Source organism: Mesoplodon densirostris, chromosome 14, assembly GCF_025265405.1.
Source record: "Mesoplodon densirostris isolate mMesDen1 chromosome 14, mMesDen1 primary haplotype, whole genome shotgun sequence".
NCBI lineage: Eukaryota > Metazoa > Chordata > Mammalia > Artiodactyla > Ziphiidae > Mesoplodon > Mesoplodon densirostris.
In genome coordinates, this window is record NC_082674.1 from 70,506,240 (window position 1) to 70,527,914 (window position 21,675).

General features: G+C 44.6%; 1 protein-coding gene across 2 annotated transcripts in view; it reads left to right on the forward strand.

Annotated features, from left to right (window-relative positions):
• TBC1D8 (TBC1 domain family member 8) overlaps positions 1 to 21,675 on the forward strand; it is a 133,529-nt gene that overhangs the window by 79,317 nt on the left and 32,537 nt on the right. For both annotated transcript variants that reach the window (XM_060117973.1, XM_060117974.1), the window contains exons 4-6: positions 1,547 to 1,775; positions 4,168 to 4,408; positions 20,704 to 20,911. In XM_060117973.1, coding sequence (XP_059973956.1) covers positions 1,547 to 1,775; positions 4,168 to 4,408; positions 20,704 to 20,911 — 678 coding nt within the window. The remainder of the gene's footprint in view (positions 1 to 1,546; positions 1,776 to 4,167; positions 4,409 to 20,703; positions 20,912 to 21,675) is intronic.

Consider the following 21,675-nt stretch of genomic DNA (forward strand, 5'->3'; position numbering starts at 1 on the left):
TTGTGCAATGCAGATTGGGTAGCAATTCCCCCAGAAGTGGCCTTATCTTATTAGCCTTTTGTGAAACCACCCATATAAGAATAGAAAGGAAGGAAGGTGCTAATAAAAATAAATAAAAAGATAGAATTACAGTGTATTTTAAAAATCGAGTAGCATATGTAAGGCCTGAGGCCGGGGAGTTCTTGAACAGAAGAAATTCTGGGTGAAAAAAAATGTACAGTGAGCTCTCAGGAATGGGAATCAGAATTCTGATACTGTCAGTGTGCTGTCAGCCTTAGGATCAGGCCACAGCTTACATTCTAGGCACGTCTACCCCCTCGTCCCAGATTCAGAGAGGATCCTCACTGTTGTTTGTCATCAACAAAACAATGGTAGATTCAGATTCTTCTTTCCCATCTTGCCTCCCCGTATATTGAAGTGCTTTGGAGGTATTGACAACCTCAGGAACCTCAGCCACCCTGCCCCTTTTCTACCTTAGAGGACCAGAGGTGATACAGTGGTGGTGGAATGTATCAGGTGTCACACAGGCAGGCATTATTGGCTTTACACCCAATTTTTGAACCCAAGGAGGAAGACATTCGTGAGTTGTTTTTTAAAGACCAACACTTATTTACTTATATACTTATTTTTATTGAAGTATAGTTGATTTAGAATGTTGTGTTAATTTCTGGTGTAGGGCAAAATGATTCAGTTATATATATGTTTCTTTTTTTTTTTTTTTTGCGGTACACGGGCCTCTCACTGTTGTGGCCTCTCCTGTTGTGGAGCACAGGCTCCGGACGCGCAGGCTCAGCGGCCATGGCTCACGGGCCCAGCCGCTCCGCGGTATGTGGGATCCTCCCGGACCCGGGCATGAACCCACGTCCCCTGCATCGGCAGGCGGACTCTCAACCACTGCGCCACCAGGGAAGCCCCTGTATATACGTTTTTAAAAAATATTCTTTTCCATTATGGTGTATCAAGGATATTGAACATATAGTTCCCTGTGCTATACAGTAGGACCTTGTTGTTTATCCATCCTATATGTAATGGTTTGCATCTGCTAACCCCAAACTCCCACTCCATCCCTCTCCCACCCTCCTCCCCCTTGCCATCCCCCAGTCTGTTCTCTACGTCCATGATTCTGTTTCTGTTTCGTAGATGGGTTCACTGTAAAAAGACCAACTTTTAAACTCCAACTTGGGTGGTTCTTCAGGGTTGATGCATTGAGTTCACATACCCGAGACAGTCACTTGACTCTCTCTGACTCGTGTCTCTGGAGGGAGGAGCCGGGAGAGATTATAAGATAGTAACATGTTTGAGAACTGGGGCTTGGGAGTCAGAGATTTCCAAAGCCTGATGGCTGGAGAGTGGCCAAGAGAGAGACTAGGGCTGAGGTTCCCCCCCCCCAGCTTTGCTTTCTCCCCCCAGGGACGTGTTTCTGGGGGGTGCACGGCATCCTCATCCACCCTGTGGGTCTGTCTGAGCGGGGCCGGCTCCCCGGCTGCCCATGCGCGGTTGTCCTTGCCCTTCTCCTGACCCGGGGACCCTTCTCTCTGTGCGTCAGGCTCTGATCGCCGAGGAGACAAGCAGCAGGCTGGCCGAACAGGAGGAGGAGCCTGAGAAGTTCCGAGAGGCCCTGGTGAAGTTCGAGGCCAGGTTCAACTTCCCGGAGGCCGAGAAGCTGGTCACCTATTACTCGTGCTGCTGCTGGAAGGGCAGGGTGCCCCGTCAAGGCTGGCTCTATCTCAGCATCAACCACCTCTGCTTCTATTCCTTCTTCCTGGGCAAGGAGCGTAAGTGAGGGGCGATTGGGTCCCTCCCAGGTGGACCTGGCCCCCGGGATGCTCTGGTCCCAAGACCACCCGTTACGTGACTAGTTAGACGACAAAAGATTTAATTAAGTGGTTGAGACATAACAGGTCACACACGATTAATTTCCAAATGCCCTATGCAGACAATCATTGTATTACATACACGACAACCACGAAGGAGGTTTGATTTTCTTTTTTACATTTTTATTGGAGTCTAGTTGGTTTGCAATGTTGTGCTAGTTTCTGCTGTACAGCAAAGTGAATCAGTTATACATATACATATATCCCCTCTTTTTTAGATTCTTTTCCCATAGAGGTCATTGCAGAGCATTGAGTAGAGTTCCCTGTGCTCCACAGTAGGTCCTTAGTAGTTATCCATTTTATATATTGGAGTGTGTACATGTCAGTCCCAATCTAAGGAGGTTTGGTTTTGCGGGAGTTCATTTCTTGTCCTGCCTTAAGGATCCTTTCTGTGTAGCTCCCTTCATGCACAAACCGTACTGAAGGGTTTTTGCTACTATATTATCTATTGCTTTGAAAACAGTGTTGTTACTGATAGTCCAGGAGTTCTAAAGGAATGGGACAGCTTGTGCTTCTGAATCCAGGGGGGGCCGTTTAGAGAATTCCCAGGGCTGAAGTTCACGACCGCTCCTGGGAGAGTAGCAATTGTTCCTAGAAGGGGGTTCCTCACGTGGGACGCCCTGAGATCCAGGCAGGGATTCACTTCTCACACATTTTTCCACCCACTGTCATCGTTCTGGGCAAGGGGATCCCAGGGTGAAAAAGGGAAGCCACAGGGTCAATTGTATATTGAAACATTCAAAGTCATTACCATTGAAACTTGGTCCCGTAACAAATATTGTTTCAAGGGCCCACGCAGGGTGGTGTATGTGCTGTATCTATATTTATATATTTAAGTATATATGTTTTTCTTCCTGCGTTTGTTTATGTTTCACGTGGAACCAGTGTGCGGGGCTCCTCTTGCACTCTGCTGTGGTCAGCGTCCTGCACGTGGTCACCCCTTGTCTTTCCCTGTGCCACCAGCCTGGGCTCGGACACTCCAGTACATGCCCCCTGTGTGCACAGCCTTCCTCACACCCTTGGAATGTGCTCGTACCTAACTCTTGCCATCCTTGCTCTTCTGCTTTCTGAAATACTTCTCAAAATGAACACCCTGTCTCTCCTGGCCTTCCCCATTCTTAGGCCCATTTGGGAACTCTTGTTCATCCTTTAAAATTCAGTTCACATTTCTTCACCTCCAGGGAGCCTTCCCTGGTCCCTTGTAATTTGTCCTCTATTTGCATCTGTTTTGGGTCCTGTCAGGTCCCTGGTTGCTTCTTTGTTTACATGTCTGTTTTTCCTATTTGAACGCACTTCTTAAGTGCAGGGCTCTTCACAAGGTAGATGCTTAACGAGAGAAAGCTGATAGCATAGATGGAGTGTGTCGGTGTGTGTGAAAAGAGCGATGTAAAAGCAACTAGAGGTAGCTGAAGAAGCTTATTCTCATGCCTAATGTAGAAATGTGGACTTTTAAATGATTAAAGCACTGAAAACATTATTGCAAAATAAATGGAGAGACATGATAGAAATAAAAACAGTTCATCATTCCCATTTTCACTTGAAAAGGAAAATGAGTTAGTTTCTGATATTTATCAGTCATCGTCACTAAACCTGATTTTGAAAAGTTGATAAAACTTGGAAAAAAGAAATGATTCCTAATATTTGATAACATTTATCCTTTTAACTTGTTACGTATGTCCCTCCCCATTTGCTCTGCATCAGCCCGCTAGCCTAATTACCACTGCACTGGAAACGCTTCTGAGAACAGAATGCTAGTTTATAAACTGTGCAGTTAGTACCACAGTACTTCAGTAAAAACTACTTGTGCTCTGTTTTCTAAGATTTGAGCCGCTGTCACTTGACATAATGTAAATGTTAGGCCTGTGCCTCTAAACCAGATCACGAATCCTCTTTTGACCTCTGTTTTTTCATAGCTTATGCCATGAATGCTGCTATTGAAACCAGAATTTATGTGGATCAAGACACATCTGCGTATTTTGCAAATATTTAAGTTTAACTCTTTGGGGGAAAGTTTTCACGTTGTTAACTTGGTATGGCAGGATGATGTCCCTTGTATGTGTGTGGTAGCCAGCAACTTGGGAAGTTTTACTTACATCTTTAAGATAATTGTTAGAACGTGGGTTGGGTTCTAATGAACAGCTGTGAAGCAGTTCCTGTGTTTCCTCTTTCCTGCTCTGGTTTGAAAACCATTTGCATTTCAGCTGCAGGAAAAGCTTTGCACTGTTGCTGGGGCATTCAAGTTTGGGTTACCTTTGAGGGTAAAATCTGTATTTGCCCTTTGTTTCTCTTCTAGTTAAACTTGTAGTCCCTTGGGTTGACCTCCAGAAGTTGGAGAGGACATCCAACGTCTTTCTGACGGATACCATCCGCATCACCACACAGAACAAGGAGCGGGACTTCTCGATGTTTCTGAACCTCGATGAGGTGTTCAAGGTCATGGAGCAGCTGGCTGACGTGACACTCCGAAGGCTGCTGGATAACGAGGGCTTTGACCTGGACCCAGGTCTGCAGGAGCCCAGCCAGATCACCAAGAGGTGGGAACCGCCATACCTCACAGGGGACCACGGCCCGTGTGCCACCTTCATGGACGTGTGTTTTGGGTTTTTTTGTTTTTATAAGTATATTTTAAAAAATATTTATTTATTTTGGCTGCGCTGGTCTTAGTGGTGGCATGTGGGATCTTTAGTTGAGGCATATGGGCTTCTTAGTTAAGGCGTGCAGACTCTTAGTTGCTGCATGCATGTGGGATCTAGTTCCCCAACCGGGGATCGACCCCAGGCCCCCTGCATTGGGAGCACGGAGTCTTACCCACTGGACCACCAGGGAAGTCCCGGACACGTGCTTTGTTAACCTCATTGTGTTCGTTTGAAATTTCCCTAGTGGCGTAATCCAGATTTTCCTGTGTCATTAATCATGACAGAGAGATAATAATTGGCAAGGATGGTTATTCATTTCCTTTATGCAGTAGGCTTTGATTCCTGGATCCAATTTCCCCCTTTTTTTTTCCAGAAAGTATTTCAAAATTGATTTTCATAAAAAAAAAAAAAAAAAAAAGGAAAAAAGTGCTTCCAGGAGATTCCCTGGTGGTACAGTGGTTAGGACTCCACGCTTTCACTGCCATGGCCCTGGGTTTGATTCGTGGTTGGGGAACGAAGATCCCACAAGCCGTGCAGTGTGGCCAAGAAAACTCAAACTTCCAGAAAATACAATACAGGTAGCCTCATGATAGAATTCTATTCAGCATGGGGCTTGATTAGTACACATTAAGAAATGTTGTTTTTTCATATCACATTACTTTGTAGAAGACTTTTTCAGGAGCACTGGATATATTTTTGGTACCAATTTGTCATAAGAAATGTGCCTTAGTGATAGTAAGCCAGCATTCTTTGTTATTTGCCCCCAATTGATACTGGTCATGGGGACTTATGAGGTAGTTGCTTGAATTATTTGCCAATTTAAAGCAGTTCGATTTTATTACCTAAAATTCAAACTGTGGTGTTTGAGCTTGACTGTGATTTCTGGCTTCGTGGTTCAAACTGGGTGACTGCAGAGCTGATGCCTTTGTAAAAGTTCACCTTTGTATCCTTTGAAAAACACTTTATCCATAAAGTGCTGCCCTGGCTGGATGTTTTTGATGTAGTTACAGAATCACCACTTCTATCTGCATACTACTTGTCATTAAAAAACTTTTTTTGGGTGGTAAAATACACATAACATAAAATTTGCCATCTTAACCATTTTTATTTTATTTTTTAAAAAACTTTTTTAATTGAATGAAAGACTCTTTTTTTTTTCTTTTTTCTTTTTTTTTTTTTTCCTTTACGCGGGCCTCTCACTGTTGTGGCCTCTCCCGTTGCGGAGCACAGGCTCCGGACACGCAGGCTCAGCGGCCATGGCTCACGGGCCCAGCCGCTCCGCGGCACGTGGGATCTTCCCGGACCAGGGCACGAACCTGCGTCCCCTGCATCGGCAGGCGGACTCTCAACCACTGCGCCACCAGGGAAGCCCCGAATGAAAGACTCTTTAAATTCTATAGTGCTTTACAATTTTCAAAAGCTTCACACACATGATTTCATATAATCCCACAATAACCCTTTTTGAAAATCCCTTACTCCTATATTGCCCCTCTCCCTGTCCCTCTCCCCACTGGTAACCAGTAGCTTGTTCTCTGAGTCTGCTTCTTTTTTGTTTTATTCAGTAGTTTGTTGTATTTTTTAGATTGCACATATAAGTGATATCATACGGTATTTGTCTTTCTCTGTCTGACTTAGCATAATGCCCTCCAAGCATCCTTGTTGCTGCAAATGGCAAAATTTAACTCTTTTATTTTCTATTTATTTATTTTTTACATCTTTATTGGAGTATAATTGCTTTACAATGGTGTGTTAGTTTCTGCTGTATAAAAAAGTGAATCAGTTATACATATACATATATCCCCATATCCCCTCCCTCTTGAGTCTCCCTCCTGCCCTCCCCATCCCACCCTTCTAGGTGGTCACAAAGCACCGAGCTGATCTCCCTGTGCTATGTGGCTACTTCCCACTAGCTATCTATTTTACGTTTGGTAGTGTATATATGTCCATGCCACTCTTTCACTTCATCCCAGCTTACCCTTCCCACTCCCTGTGTCCTCAATTCCATTCTCTACGTCTGTGTCTTTATTCCTGTTCTGCCCCTAGGTTCTTCAGTACCTTTTTTTTTTTTAGATACCATATATATGTGTTAGCATACGGTATTAGTTTTTCTCTGACTTAGTTCACTCTGTATGACAGACTCTATGTCCATCCACCTAACTCAAATAACTCAATTTCATTTCTTTTTATGGCTAATATTCCATTGTATATCTGTGCCACATCTTCTTTATCCATTCATCTGTTGATGGACACTTAGGTTGCTTCCATGTCCTGGCTATTGTAAATAGAGCTACAATGAACATTGTGGTACAGGACTCTTTTTGAACTATGGTTTTCTCAGGGTATATGCCTAATAGTGGGATTGCTGGGTCGTATGGTAGTTCTATTTTTAGTTTTTTAAGGAACCTGCATACTGTTCTCCATAGTGGCTGTATCAATTTACATTCCCACCAACTGTGCAAGAGGGTTCCCTTTTCTCCACTCCCTCTCCAGCATTTATTGTTTGTAGATTTTTTGATGATGGCCATTCTGACCGGTGTGAGGTGATACATCATTGTAGTTTTGGTTTGCATTTCTCTAATGATTAGTGATGTTGAGCATCCTTTCATGTGTTTGTTGGCAATCTGTATATCTTCTTTGGAGAAATGTCTATTTAGGTCTTCTGCCCATTTTTGGATTGGGTTGTTTGTTTTTTTGATATTGAGCTGAATGAGCTGCTTGTATATTTTGGAGATTAATCCTTTGTCAGTTGCTTCATTTGCAAATATTTTCTCCCATTCTGAGAGTTGTCTTTTCGTCTTCTTTATGGTTTCCTTTGCTGTGCAAAAGCTTTTAAGTTTCATTAGGTCCCATGTGTTTATTTTTGTCTTTATTTCCATTTCTCTAGGAGGTGGGTCAAAAAGGATCTTGCTGTGATTTATGTCATAGAGTGTTCTGCCTATGTTTTCCTCTAAGAGTTTTATAGTGTCTGGCCTTACATTTAGGTCTTTAATCCACTTTGAGTTTATTTTTGTATACGGTGTTAGGGAGTGTTCTAATTTCATTCTTTTACATGTAGCTGTCCAGTTTTCCCAGCACCACTTATTGAAGAGGCTGTCTTTTCTCCATTGTATATTCTTGCCTCCTTTATCAAAGATAAGATGACCATATGTGCGTGGGTTTGTCTCTGGGCTTTCTGTCCCGTTCCATTGATCTATATTTCTGTTTTTGTGCCAGTACCATACTGTCTTGATTACTGTAGCTTTGTAGTATAGCCTGAAGTCCAGGAGCCTGATTCCTCCAGCTCCGTTTTTCTTTCTCAAGATTGCTTTGGCTATTCAGGGTCTTTTGTGTTTTCATACAAATTGTGAAATTTTTTGCTCCAGTTCTGTGAAAAATGCCATTGGTTCTTTGATAGGGATTACATTGAATCTATAGATTGCTTTGGGTAGTATAGTCATTTTCACAACATTGATTCTTCCAATCCAAGAACATGGTATATCTCTCCATCTGTTTGTATCGTCTTTGATTTCTTTCATCAGTGTCTTATAGTTTTCTGCATACAGGTCTTTTGTCTCCTTAGGTAGGTTTGTTCCTAGGTATTTTGTTCTTTTTGTTGCAGTGGTAAGTGGGAGTGTTTCCTTAATTTCTCTTTCATATTTTTCATTGTAAGTGTATAGGAATGCAAGATATTTCTGTGCATTAATTTCACATCCTGCACCTTTACCAGATTCATTGATTAGCTCTGGTAGTTTTCTGGTAGCATCTTTAGGATTCTCTATGTATAGTATCATGTCATCTGCAAACAGTGACAGCTTTACTTCTTCTTTTCCAATTTGGATTCCTTTTATTTCTTTTTCTTGTCTGATTGCTGTGGCTAAAACTTCCAAAACTATGTTGAATAATAGTGGTGAGAGTGGGCAACCTTGTCTTGTTCCTGATCTTAGAGGAAATGGTTTCAGTTTTTCACCACTGAGAATGATGTTGTCTGTGGGTTTGTCACAGCCAACAGGTAGGTTCCCTCTATGCCTACTTTCTGGAGAGTTTTTATCATAAATCCATGTTGACTTTTTATGAAAGCTTTTTCTGCATCTATTGAGATGATCATATGGTTTTTATCCTTCAATTTGTTAATATGGTGTATCACATTGATTGATTTGCGTATATTGAAGAATCCTTGCATTCCTGGGATAAACCCCACTTGATCATGGTGTATGATCATTTTAATGTGCTGTTAGATTCTGTTTGCTAGTATTTTGTTGAGAATTTTTTTCATTTATGTTCATCAGTGATATTGGCCTGTAGTTTTCTTTCTTTCTGACATCCTAGTCTGGTTTTCGTATCAGGATGATGGTGGCCTCGTAGAATGAGTTTGGGAGTGTTCCTTCATCTGCTATATTTTGGAAGAGTTTGAGAAGGATAGGTGTTAGCTCTTCTCTAAATATTTGATAGTATTTGCCTGTGAAGCCATCTGGTCCTGGGCATTTGTTTGTTGGAAGAGTTTTCATCACAGTTTCAATTTCAGTGCTTGCGATTGGTCTGTTTATATTTTGTTTCTTCCTGGTTCAGTCTCAGAAGGTTGTGCTTTTCTAAGAATTTGTCCATTGCTTCCAGGTTGTCCATTTTATTGGCATATAGTTGCCTGTAGTAATCTCTCATGGTCCTTTGTATTTCTGCAGTGTCAGTTGTTACTTCTCCTTTTTCATTTCTAATTCTATTGATTTGAGTCTTTTCCCTTTTTTTCTTGGTGAGTCTGGCTAATGGTTTATAAATTTTGTTTATCTTCTCAAAGAACCAGCTTTTGGTTTTATTGATCTTTGCTATCGTTTCCTTCATTTCTTTTTCATTTATTTCTGATCTGATCTTTATGATTTCTTTCCTTCTGCTAACTTTGGGGTTTTTTTGTTCTTCTTTCCCTAATTGCTTTAGGTGTAATGTTAGGTTGTTTATTTGAGATGTTTCTTGCTTCTTAAGGTGGGATTGTATTGCTATAAATTTCCTTCTTAGAACTGCTTTTGCTGCATGCCATAGTTTTTGGGTCATCGTGTTTTCATTGTCATTTGTTTCTAGGTATTTTTTTATTTCCTCTTTGATTTCTTCAGTGATCCCTTGGTTATTAAGTAGTGTATTGTTTAGCCTTCATGTGTTTGTATTTTTTACAGTTTTTTCCCTGTAATTTATATCTAGTCTCATAGTGTTGTGGTCAGAGAAGATACTTGATATGATTTCAGTTTTCTTAAATTTACCAAGACCTGATTTGTGACCCAAGTAATGATCTATTCTGGAGAACGTTCCATGAGCACTTGAGAAGAAAGTGTGTTCTGTTGGTTTTGGGTGGAATGTCCTATAAATATCAATTAAGTCCATCTTGTTTAATATGTCATTTAAACTTTGTGTTTCCTTATTTATTCTCATTTTGGATGATCTGTCCATTGATGAAAGTGGGGTGTTAACGTCCCCTACTCTATTGTGTTACTGTCAATTCCCCTTTTATGGCTGTTAGCATTTGCCTTATGTATTGAGGTGCTCCTATGTTGGGTGCATAAATATTTGCAATTGTTATATCTTGTTCTTGCATTGATCCCTTGATCATTATGCAGTGTCCTTCTTTGTCTCTTGTAATAGTCTTTGTTTTAAAGTCTATTTTGTCTGATATGAGAATTGCTGCTCCAGCTTTCTTTTGATTTCGATTTGCATGGAATATCTTTTTCCATCCCCTTACTTTCAGTTTGTATGTGTCCCTAGATCTGAAGTGGGTCTCTTGTAGACAGCACATATACGGGTCTTGTTTTTGTATCCATTCAGCCAGTCTGTGTCTTTTGGTTGGAGCATTTAATCCATTTATATTTAAGGTAATTATCAATATGTATGTTCCTATTACCATTTTCTTAACTGTTTTGTGTTTGTTTTTGTAGGTCTTTTCCTTTTCTTGTGTTTCCTGCCTAGAGAAATTCCTTTAGAATTTGTTGTAAAGCTGGTTTGGTTGTGCTGAATTCTCTTAACTTTTGCTTGTCTGTAAAGGTTTTAATTTCCCCATTGAATCTGAATGAGGTCCTTGCCAGGTAGAGTCATCTTGGTTGTAGATTCTTCCCTTTCATCACTTTAAATATATTGTACCACTCCCTTCTGGCTTGCAGAGTTTCTGCTGAAAGATCAGCTGTTAACCTTATGGGGATTCCCTTGTATGTTATTTGTTGCTTTTCCCTTGCTGCTTTTAATATTTTTTCTTTGTATTTAATTTTTGATAGTTTGATTAATATGTGTCTTGGGATGTTTCTCCTTGGATTTATCCTGTATTGGACTCTCTGCGCTTCCTGGACTTGATTGACTATTTCTTTTCCCATGTTAGGGAAGTTTTTAACTATAATCTCTTCAAGTATTTTCTCAGACCCTCTCTTTGTCTCTTCTTCTGGGGTCCCTATAATTTGAATATTGGTGCATTTAATATTGTTCCAGAGTTCTCTGAGACTGTCCTCAATTCTTTTCATTCTTTTTTCTTTATTCTGCTTTGTGGTAGTTATTTCCACTATTTCATCTTCCAGGTCACTTATCCATTCTTCTCCCTCAGTTATTCTGCTATTGATTCCTTTTAGATAATTTTAAATTTCATTTATTGTGTCATTCATCATTGTTTGTTTGCTCTTTAGTTCTTCTAGGTCCTTGTTAAATGTTTCTTGTATTTTCTCCATTCTATTTCCAGGGTTTTGGATCATCTTTACTATCATTATTCTGAATTCTTTGTCAGGTATACTGCCTATTTCCTCTTCATTTGTTTGGTCTGGTGGGTTTTTACCTTGCGCCTTCATCTGCTGTGTATTTCTCTGTCTTCTCATTTTGTTTAACTGACTGTGTTTGGGGTCTCCTTTTGCAGGCTGCAGGTTGATAGTTCCCGTTGCTTTTGGTGTCTGCCCCCAGTGGGTAAGGTTGGTTCAGTGGCTTGTGTCGGCTTCCTAGTGGAGGGGACTGGTGCCTGTGTTCTAATGGATGGGGCTGTATCTTGTCTTTCTGGTGGGCAGGGCTGCATCCGGTGGTGTGTTTTGGGGTGTTTCTGAACTTAGTATGATATTAGGCAGCCTCTCTGCTAATGGGTGGGGTTGTGTTCCTGTCTTGCTAGTTGTTTGGCATAGGGTGTCCAGCACTGGAGCTTGCTGGTCGTTGAGTGGAGCTGGGTCTTAGCGTTGAGATGGAGATCTCTGGGAGAGCTTTTGTTGTTTGATATTACGTGGAGCTGGGAGGTCTCTTGTGGATCAGTGTCCTGAACTTGGCTCTCCCTCCTCAGAGGCTCAGGCCTGACACCTGCCCGGAGCACAAAGACCCTGTCAGCCACATGTCTAGTTCACAGAACTGGGTGGTGAAATGGAGTGGACAGTCACACTGGAAGGAGAAGGCATCCCCCGGGAGGAGGATGGTGCTGCAGGTTCCCCCATTGTGACACACGCGCCCCTGGCTCGTGGCCTGCACCGTGTGGAGGGCGAGCTGAAATTTCCCTCTTTTAAATGGCTGAGCAGTATTCCCTTGTATACATACACCACATCTTTGTCCACTCATCTGTTGATGGACACTTAGGTTGTTTCTGTATCTTGGAAATTGTAAATAACACTGCTGTGAACATTGGGATGCACATATCTTTTCGAATTAGTGTTTCTGGTTTTTTTTTTTTCCAGATATATACCCAGGAGTGGAATTGCTAGGTCATATGGTCATTCTGTTTTTAGTTTTTTGAGGAATCTCCATACTGTTTTCCATATTGGCTGCACCAATTTACATTCCCACTAACAGTGTAGGAGGGTAGGTATGAGGGTTCCCTTTTCTCCACATCCTTGCCAACATTTATTATTTGTATTCTTTTTGATGGTGGCCATTCTGACATGTGCGAGGTGATATCTCATTGTGGTTTGATTTGCATTTTCCCAATGACTAGCAATCATTTTTAAGCCTATGGTTTGGTGGTATTAAGTACATTCGTGTTGTTATGTAATCATCACCACCATCCATCTTTAGAGCTCTTATCTTTCAAAACTGAAACTCTGTCTGCATTAACACTAACTCCCTACTGCTTCCCCAGCCCCTGGCACCCACCCTGCTCCTTTCTGTCTCTTTGAATCTGCCTCCTCTAGTGAAATCCTACAGTATTTGTCTTTTTTGTGATTGGCTTACTTTTTTTTTTTTTTTTTTTGTGGTACGCCGGCCTCTCACTGTTGTGGCCTCTCCTGTTGCGGAGCACAGGCTCTGGACGCTCAGGCTCAGCAGCCATGGCTCACGGCCCAGCCGCTCCGCGGCATGTGGGATCTTCCCGGACCGGGGCACGAACCCGTGTCCCCTGCATCGGCAGGTGGACTCTCAACCACTGCGCCACCAGGGAAGCCTGTGACTGGCTTACTTTGCTTAACCTGATGTCCTCAAGGTTCTCCCATGCTGTAGATTGTCAGAATCTCCCTCCTTTTTAAGACTGAATAATCTTCCAATGTATGTTTATACTGCATTTTGCTTACCTGTGTATCCATCAGTGGACACTGTGTTCCTTCTACCTTTGGCTGTTGTGAATAATGGTGCTGTGAACGTGGGTGTGCAAATATCTCTTTGAGACTCTGCTTTCAGTTCTTTTGGTCACATGCCCAGAAGTAGAATTGCTGGATCATATGGTATTTCTAGTTTCAGGTTTTAGGAACCACTAGTCATTAAAACTTGTTTTTTTTTTAATCATTCATCTATTTTACCATTCCTATTATTCCTTAAACATGTCTACTGCCTTCTCTGAACATTTAGGGGAATGTGTGTCTTTCTAATTAACGGTCTCTGAATGGCAGTGTCTAAGAGTTTTCATGCGTTCAGAAAGAATTCAAAGACCCTTCCTGCTGTGTGTGTATATTTTAAATCGATCATGTATACAAGTGGAGTTTGGGGTAAAACTCCACTGAATTTCGCTTGGTTCTGCGTCCTCTCTGTAACCTGAGCGTTCCTTTGTAGGGTGGGGCTGCTGCCCAGCACTCCTGTGAGCGGGGACCCCGGGGCCAGCGCCACCTTTGGTCTTACGACTCCCAGTGCCCAGCTCCTCCCTGACCTCTGGCCCCAGGCTTCCCATCACCGTCTCTGGCTTCATCTCGGGGCCGGGAATGATCTCGGGTGCCCTCGGCCTGCAGTGGCTTGAAGCAGGCTTTCAGTTCCCAGCCAGAGACTGAAGTCAGGCCACGGCAGTGAGAGCACTGAATCCTGGCCTCAGACCACCAGGGACCAGTGGCCAGTGACAAGGCCCTGGTCCTTCAGCTTTGCAGAAATGAATTCCCACAAAGAGATGGAAACTAGTGAAACAAGTGTTTATTAGGAGGAAAAAGGGTACATGTGGCTAGACACACGGGTGGGCTCAGAGAGAGAGAGTCTTGCCCCCATGGTAGTTTGAATCACTTTTATAGGGCATTTCTTCCAGGTTTCCTTTGGCCAGTCATCTTGCTTTGCTTGATTCTGAGTCCATATTTTGTTTATCTCAGGGTCCTCCCATCTGTGTGTGTGCATCTCTTAGCCAAGGTGGATTCTAGCAAAGAGGCCTATGGGTAGGTTGACGTCACTCCCTTTTTGACTTCCAAGGAGCCTTTCTGCGCATGTGTAGTCGGGAAGGTCTCCTTGACTGTGAGAATGAGGAATGTGTGGTCTCTTTAACTCTTATCTGGGCAGGGCTCAGCTCTTCTCTTGATCCTGCTATTTTGGAGTATCTGTCCACGGGGGACAACTCCAGTTGCTCAGCCTGGGGCCCAGCTATTTCCTGCCTCAAGAAGACAACCCAGTACAAGGGAGCCACTCTTGCCCATATTTCTTCAACTTCTCTATACAGTTTGGTACCTCAGTGCTTTTAGTCCAGCTTACAAAGATGAAGGTGAAGAAGATGAAGATGAAGAAGATGAAGATGAAGAAGATGAAGAAAGATAAAGATGAAGAAACCCATCTCCATTGTATAGGTTGTTAAGAGGGCTCATGGAAACTACCAGTTAGAGCTTTGACTTCTTTCCCCATGTTTGCACGTAGATGTGTAGGTGAGGGAATTGTAACCAAGTGGTTTTTGGAAGGGGAGGCCAGCTCATAGCTGTTGTGTTCTGGTCAGTCCCCTGGGCTTTGGGATCTCAGCTGATTCTTCACAAATTTCCTGATGTTCTAGCATGGCTGTACTTCCAGACGTGGCATTTTTAATTTGGGATAGAAATGAGGAAAGGAGAGGAAAGTGGAAGGTCTGTAGCACTTAAGACCCTTTGGGAAAAATCATCCATTTTGGAAGAAAACTCAGCAGTGTTGGGAATCTTCCAGAAACAGGTGAATTCTACAAGGCTGTCCGCCCCACCCCCCAAGCCCTGGAAACTTGTAGAAAGGGGAGGAGAGAAAGGGCAAAAAGGACCCCAGTGATGGCCAGTGGTGGAGCTGCCTGGCCCATGGGTGCCTGGGGCCCCGAGACAGATGGCAGAGTCCTGGCCCATGGCATGTTTTACTGGTCACGGCACTTTGAGTGACTTCCTCCACAAGTGAAAGGCGTGCCATTCCTGCTAGTTCCTGGCGGGTTCTCGCTTGAAGCTTTCTGTCCTGGAGACATTGGCCTATGGACGTAAACAGGTAATGACTCAGTCAACTTGACATCCTGCCAAGACAGCCCAGGTTGAACGGTGAGGAAAACAGTCTCTTCATGCTAAGGGTACAATCACAGGGTCTGGAATGCTCCTCCGGCCCCCTTTTGTTGATGTATTTTTACTTCCCTTCCCAGATAACTGCTTTTTTTTTTTTTTAATAAACAAATTTATTTATTTATTTACTTACTTACTTATGTGTTTATTTATTTATTTACTTATGTATGTATGTATGTATTTATGGCTGCATTGAGTCTTCGTTGCTGTGCGCAGGCTTTCTCTAGTTGTGGTGAGCCAGGGCTACTCTTTGTTGTGGTGCGTGGATTTCTCATTGTGATGGCTTTTCTTGTTGTAGAGCACGGGCTCTAGGCGCGCGGGCTCAGTAGTTGTGCCTTGCGGGCTCTAGAGTGCAGGCTCAGTAGTTGTGGCGCATGGGCTTTGTTGCTCCGTGGCATGTGGGTTCTTCCCAGACCAGGGCTCGAACCTGTGTCCCCTGCATCGGCAGGCGGACTCTCAACCACTGCGCCACCAGGGAAGCCCAGATAACTGCTTTTAAAAGGTGTCTTGGGGTCTGATTACGGATTAGTTATGCCTGCAGCTTGGTCGCTCCCCTGGGACTTAGGGGCACAGAGCAGACCGAGCTCAGACCTCCCGGGAGAGCAGGGATGATGGGCCAGGGTCCATCAGACACCGTCCAGCAGACACGTTAGGGCTGGCGGGACTCCCCAGAGGATGCCCTGGACCGGGGACCCTCCAGGTGCAGCTACAGGATCCAGGGGGGCAGGGGGACTGAGGCTGGGGAGGGGGTTTCCTGGAGGGAGATTGGAGGGAATGAGGGAACCGATTGATTGGCCCTGATACCTCAACCAGGAAATATCGATTCTGAAGGTGTGAAGCATGGGGTGAGAAAAGGGTATCCCACTATTTTAGGGGGGTGAGAAGGGAGAGGTGATGGGCTTCCCTGAGTCTAAATTAAATATCTTCATTGAACTTTATTTCTACTGGCTGAGAATGCTACACGAAGACTCAGTTAACGCAGTAATCTTCATTGAAATTCATTTCGACGGACTGAGAATGCTACAGGGAGACTCAAGGCAGTGCAGTAAATGGACTCCATTTCCCATGCTGTCAGTATCTAAAGGTGAACCGTGGTGGCCTTGGGGGCTGATGTCCTCAGTGGAAACCCCTCCTCCCCGTCTCCTGGCTGACCCTTCACTCTCCGGACTGGCTTTTCAGACCCTCTGGGGCCTTTCCCACCCAGATTCACCCCTTTTCCTGCTTTTCTCCTTGTGCTCCCTCTAGGAAGGCCCAGGCTTGCAGGTGTGATGTAGTCGACCTTGCATCCTGATTCTGGCTCAGAGTCCTCTCCGGGGGCTTCTGCAGCCCCAGAGCGCCCAGCCCGCGTTCCGGGGGGAAGTCTGCACCCTGCTCCCTGCAGGGCCCTTGCTGCTCCAGGCTTGGCGGGGGGCGCTGGTTGTCTCTGGGGCAGGACGGAGAGCAGAGGATGGCGGCAGGAGACTCTTCTCAGCTGGAAGAGCCTCATAGATGTCCAGGCCTGTTGAGTCCTGGTCTGTCAGGGCCCCAGGAGTGGATTTTCAAGAGAAAATGGGGGGACTGTGCAGCCAGCTGAATCCTTCACACGGCTGCCCGTTGTCTGAGGGCCAGGCTGGCCTCCCGTCCCCTGAGGTCCTGGGCTGCCGTGTGCTCTGTGCAAGATGCCACGTGGCAACGGCCGCCGTCATTTCATTGGTCCTCGTGGGGCATCACAGGGGAAAGATGTTTTGAATAAACACACATTTGAGAAAGGCAGTGTTTTCTGTGCAGACTTGGGTGGGAAGGAGAAGCACTGTCTGGCCTCTCTGCCTTGTTCCTACCTTGCTGGTCCTTGGTAGTTCCCAGAGTTTGAAATGCACAGGCAGGCACATAACTGAGAGCCTCTGCAGTCTCTGTGTTTCTTCATGAGGCAGCCTGGCTGCAGAGCCCTGAGTGTTCCAGAAAGGCAGGAGGTGGCTCCAGGGATGGGACGTCCTTTCACGCCTCCCCAGCCCGTCTCTTAGCCTGAGTTTGGGGAAGCATGGGGCCTTGAAGCAGCTGTAGGTCTGCAGACTCACATAAGTTTGTCTTTGTGGGATAAATGATGTGAGGGAGTGAGAGGTGGTGTGAGGCCCAACACAGTTCTTCCCCCAGAAAAGGTTATGAGGGGAGAGAGAGAGCCACACCTGTTTCTGATCCATCTTTACCTAATCCATTCTAAGTTATGCAGAGAAACAAAAGAACTACCTACTGCTTAATTTTTCGGGTCTGTGGTCTTAGGACTGGAACTTGAAATTTAAAAAAGAAAATCTATTTATTTATTTATTTGGTTGCATCGGGTCTTAGTTGCGGCAGGCCGGCTTCTTAGTTGCGGCACGTGGGCTCCTTAGTTGTGGCATGCGAACTCTTCGTTGCGGCACGCGTGTGGGATCAAGTTCCCAGACCAGGGATCGAACCCAGCCACCTGCATTGGGAGTGTGGAGTCTTAACCGCTGCGCCACCAGGGAAGTGCCCTGAATTTTTAAAATGTGTGCATATAGCCTAGAATTTTCTGCATAGTTGTCATGTCCAATTGCACATATTAGTTTCGTCTTTGACAGCAAACTTGGTGTCCACTACTCTGTATTCTGGTCAACCCACGTGGTTCCCGCTTCCTAAAACGGCATGTATCCAGGTAGGATGACTTGTGGCCCCTTCCCCTGCTGTTCTGTGGCCTGTGCCCACCGCCCCCAGCGGTGAGCACCATGGGCGGGGAGTGTCTCTGGGGCTGCTGGCTGGGCTCACTCCATGCTCACAGCGTGCTTCCACCGGGGCCACAAGCCTGGGATTGGCTGCCACTCTGTGAGGTCATGACCCGTGTCTGGTGGTCTGTGTGGAGGAAGAGTGGAGATACTTACTGAGCGTTGGAAGGTCCGAAAGGCCAGTTGTGACCAGTGGGCTTTGTTTCTATGCTGTTCAGAAAGAGGACGTGATATATTTAGCGTCAGAACGACCACCCACTGGGAAAGGGTCCTCAGGGCTGGCAGGTGTGCGGGGTTGGGGCTTGTGCTGGGCTTCCCCGGGGGCTTGTGGGTCCCCCATCTCTCAAGGTGTTGTCATCTCAGCTACGTTAGAACATTAAATATCACATATAACTCATGTTTCAAGGTGGGACTGGAGGAGAGCTTTCTAGTAGGGAGGAAGGAAGATAATTTAGGAAAGTCACCCCCCTGCTGCTTTCCTTTTGGTAACTTGAGGTCACTGGGCTCTGGCTACTGAGTGTGGGAGAGACAGATCTCTACAGGGAAGGGAGGACAGCCCCGAAAGGAGAACAGACACCGCGCGTAGCTGCGCCGAGGCCACAGAGAAGGGGGCTGAACCGAGCTGACGGCTGCCGCAGCCGGTGCACTGAACAGGAACGATTGTTTTTAATCTGCCTCAGATAACTGAACACCTGAGTCTTAGTCTGAAGGGTTTGGCACAATGTAAATATACACGTAAGTCCCCCGACCCTCCCTGTAGCTCCACACAAGCTGCTGTGATCCGTGTTCCTTGCCCTGTTCTCACCTCGGCTCCAGCCATCTCCCCAGGAGGCAGGGATGTGCTTCCAGAAGGAAAAGCCAGCAGCTGGATTTGGCAGTGGCTGCAGCTACATGTGTCAGACATGTATGGGTGGGAGCCCTGACCTCACTTCCCCCGGAGCCGCATACTGTGAGGACAAGGATGTAAGTTTTCCAGTCAAACGTGCTGGACGTAGGTCTGCTCTCGGGTCGGGGCTCACCTGGAGGGGCCTTGCCTTCCATTCTCCCAGAGCACAAACTTCTAGGGCATCCACAGCGCTTTCCTGTGTTCTCCCAGCTCCTCTCTGGAAGATGCTCAGGCCACCCCCTCCTCCCCTTTTTTCTTAATGGTATTGAACACATTTTTATTTGCTTATTTGTTGTATCTCTTTTTTGGGGTGTCAATATCTGTTCACATCTTCTGTCCATTTAAAAAAAAAACAGAATTGTTTGCCCACTTTCTATTGAATCCTGAAAGATCTTGATATATCCTAGATACAAGTCCTTTTTCCAGATATGTCTTTTGACCATAGTTTTTATGGCCTGTGGCTTGTCTTTTCATTATCTTAACATCACTTTTCAAAAGCAGAAATTTAATTTTTGATGCAATTCAATTTTGAATTTTTTTGTTTGTGTTTCAGGTTCTACTGGGAAGTATTTGTGTAAACCAATTCACAAAGATTATCTTCCAGTTTTTCATATAAAAGTTTTTTTTAAGCTAAAAGATAGGGGTTTTTAAGCTATTTATAGATTGAGTCAGAAGTTCTGAAGTTTTTTCTTTTTCTTCCTGCTTTATTGAGCTCTAAGTTGCAAATAAAAATGCATATATTTAAGTTAGAAACACGAAGATTTGATACTTGCATACACTGTGAAATAATTATCACAGTCAAGTTCTTTAACTCATCCATCACCTCTCAGGCCCCTTTGGAAATAGCCATCCACGTTGTAGCAGGTATTTAAGGAGCTGCAGCTTTGGAGCACAGTGACTGGACCCACCTTGATCTGTGGAATTTGTATCATTTCTCTCTATGCCCAGAGGGCTTTCTGGACAGGCGCGTATCTTCTCTTTGTGAGGCTTGGAGAGTAAATTCCGTGGACTGCCGCATCTCTGTATGATGTCTCCTGGGAAGACACTTGCGTGAGGGTCTGAAATGAGGTCTGGGTTGGAAATGAGAGCTAGGGCGGCATAGGCATCTGTGTGGGAAGGAGGTGAGGTCCCATCTCAGGGGCTCCACGACCAGATTGTGTCTAAAAAACCACTTGGGCTGCCGTACAGAGTCCAGGGTGTGGAGTTTAATATCTTGCATTTACGCAATGTTTGAAGATTTGTTCTTTTCCTAGAAGAAAATACCTTAATTTTTTTTTTAAGCTAATATGTGGTCAGGTGGAAAATTTAAGCAGAATCAGAGTGGAAAGCAGAAATCCCGCTGTGCGGAGATAACCACTGTTAACATTTGAGGGAAAGTCTTTCTAGGTGTCACTTTCTGCAAATTTTCTAGAATTTATGTTAATGAGATCATACTGTAGATGCTATTTCTAACCTGCTTTTTCTCTTTTACAATACTGTGGACATCACTTTATATTCACAGGGATCCCCTGAAGCAGAAAGTTTAGGTGTTATTTCCATTTTACAGATGTCAGGATGAGACACCAAGTCTCATCCAGGGGTGCACAGTTAATAAGGAAGCTACAGGGTCGTATTTTGACCCTGAGCAAAGTCTAACTCTATCAGATAAATCTGGAATGCTTATTTCATGTGACAAAGACAAGTTTTTACTTCTGTTCTTTGGAATTTTTCCTCCTAAAATTCTGGGTTATGACATAAATTCATTGGTATTTTTAAATGTTGTGATTTGGCTGCCTTGTTCCTTGATTGGGTTTCAGAGCCAAGATACAGGGTATGGGGGGGTGCCCTGGGGAGAACCTTTCTGCATCCCCTTCTATGTCAGGTTGTGCTGAGGGGTTAAGAGTGTTTTCCTCCACAGTCCAGTGTGTTCAGTCACTGTTCCTGCCTCTCTCTCTCCCCTCCCTCCTTCGCCAGGGACCTGGAAGCCAGGGCACAGAACGAGTTCTTCCGGGCCTTCTTCAGGCTGCCGAGGCGGGAGAAACTGCATGCTGTCCTGGACTGTTCCCTCTGGACCCCTTTCAGCCGCTGTCACACGGCCGGGCGGATGTTCACCTCCGACAGTTACATCTGCTTTGCCAGCAAGGAAGCTGGCTGCTGCAAAGTCATCCTCCCGCTCCGAGAGGTAGACCTGCCTTCCTCCTGTCGGGGAGCCGTGGTTGCTGTGAGAGGGGGCGTTGGAGGGGATGGATGCTCACACTGCAAGGCTCTGCCACTGAGGATGGGCGGGTCTGGAGAGATGCATGGCCTGAATTGACCAGGGGCCTTTGCTTGTTCTGTTGTTGCCTGGCAACCTGAAATTTGCATAGACCTGAATGGTGAGAACAGGGCGTCCTGGCCTCCGCATTATTGATAAAGCTGTTATTATAAAGTACCTGCTTAGCAATGAAAGCTTTTCCAACAGCCCTTAGGGATGAATCCTTCCCTTTCGCCCACAAAAGGGAAAAGAGAAAAAGGGGACTTACAAAAAGCATCATCTTTTGAAAATAAATGTCAAATTGCTTGGTTTTTATATCCTCCTGGAACTTTAGGTAAACATTTAGAAAAATGCTTCCTTTCAACTGTAAAATTCTACAATTCTCTTCTTGGAAATGGAGTCTGCTTCCACATCTGACGAGCTCAGTACTGTGGTTTCAGGGCGTGTTGGCTGTGACAGGACCCACGGCTCTGTCACACGTCAAGACTTCCAGATTCTTGCTATTATAACATATGAACTAAGTACTATTCAGAAAAACTCAATTTTTTCATTCATGTGATTGACCTCCATTTTTCTGCAGCAGGTGTCTTCATTTTACAAATATTCCTACTTATGAGTGGAGTAAGAAATCCTGGATTGCCCTATGTAGTTGTTTTTTTTTTTTTTTTTTTTTTCCGGTACGCAGGCCTCTC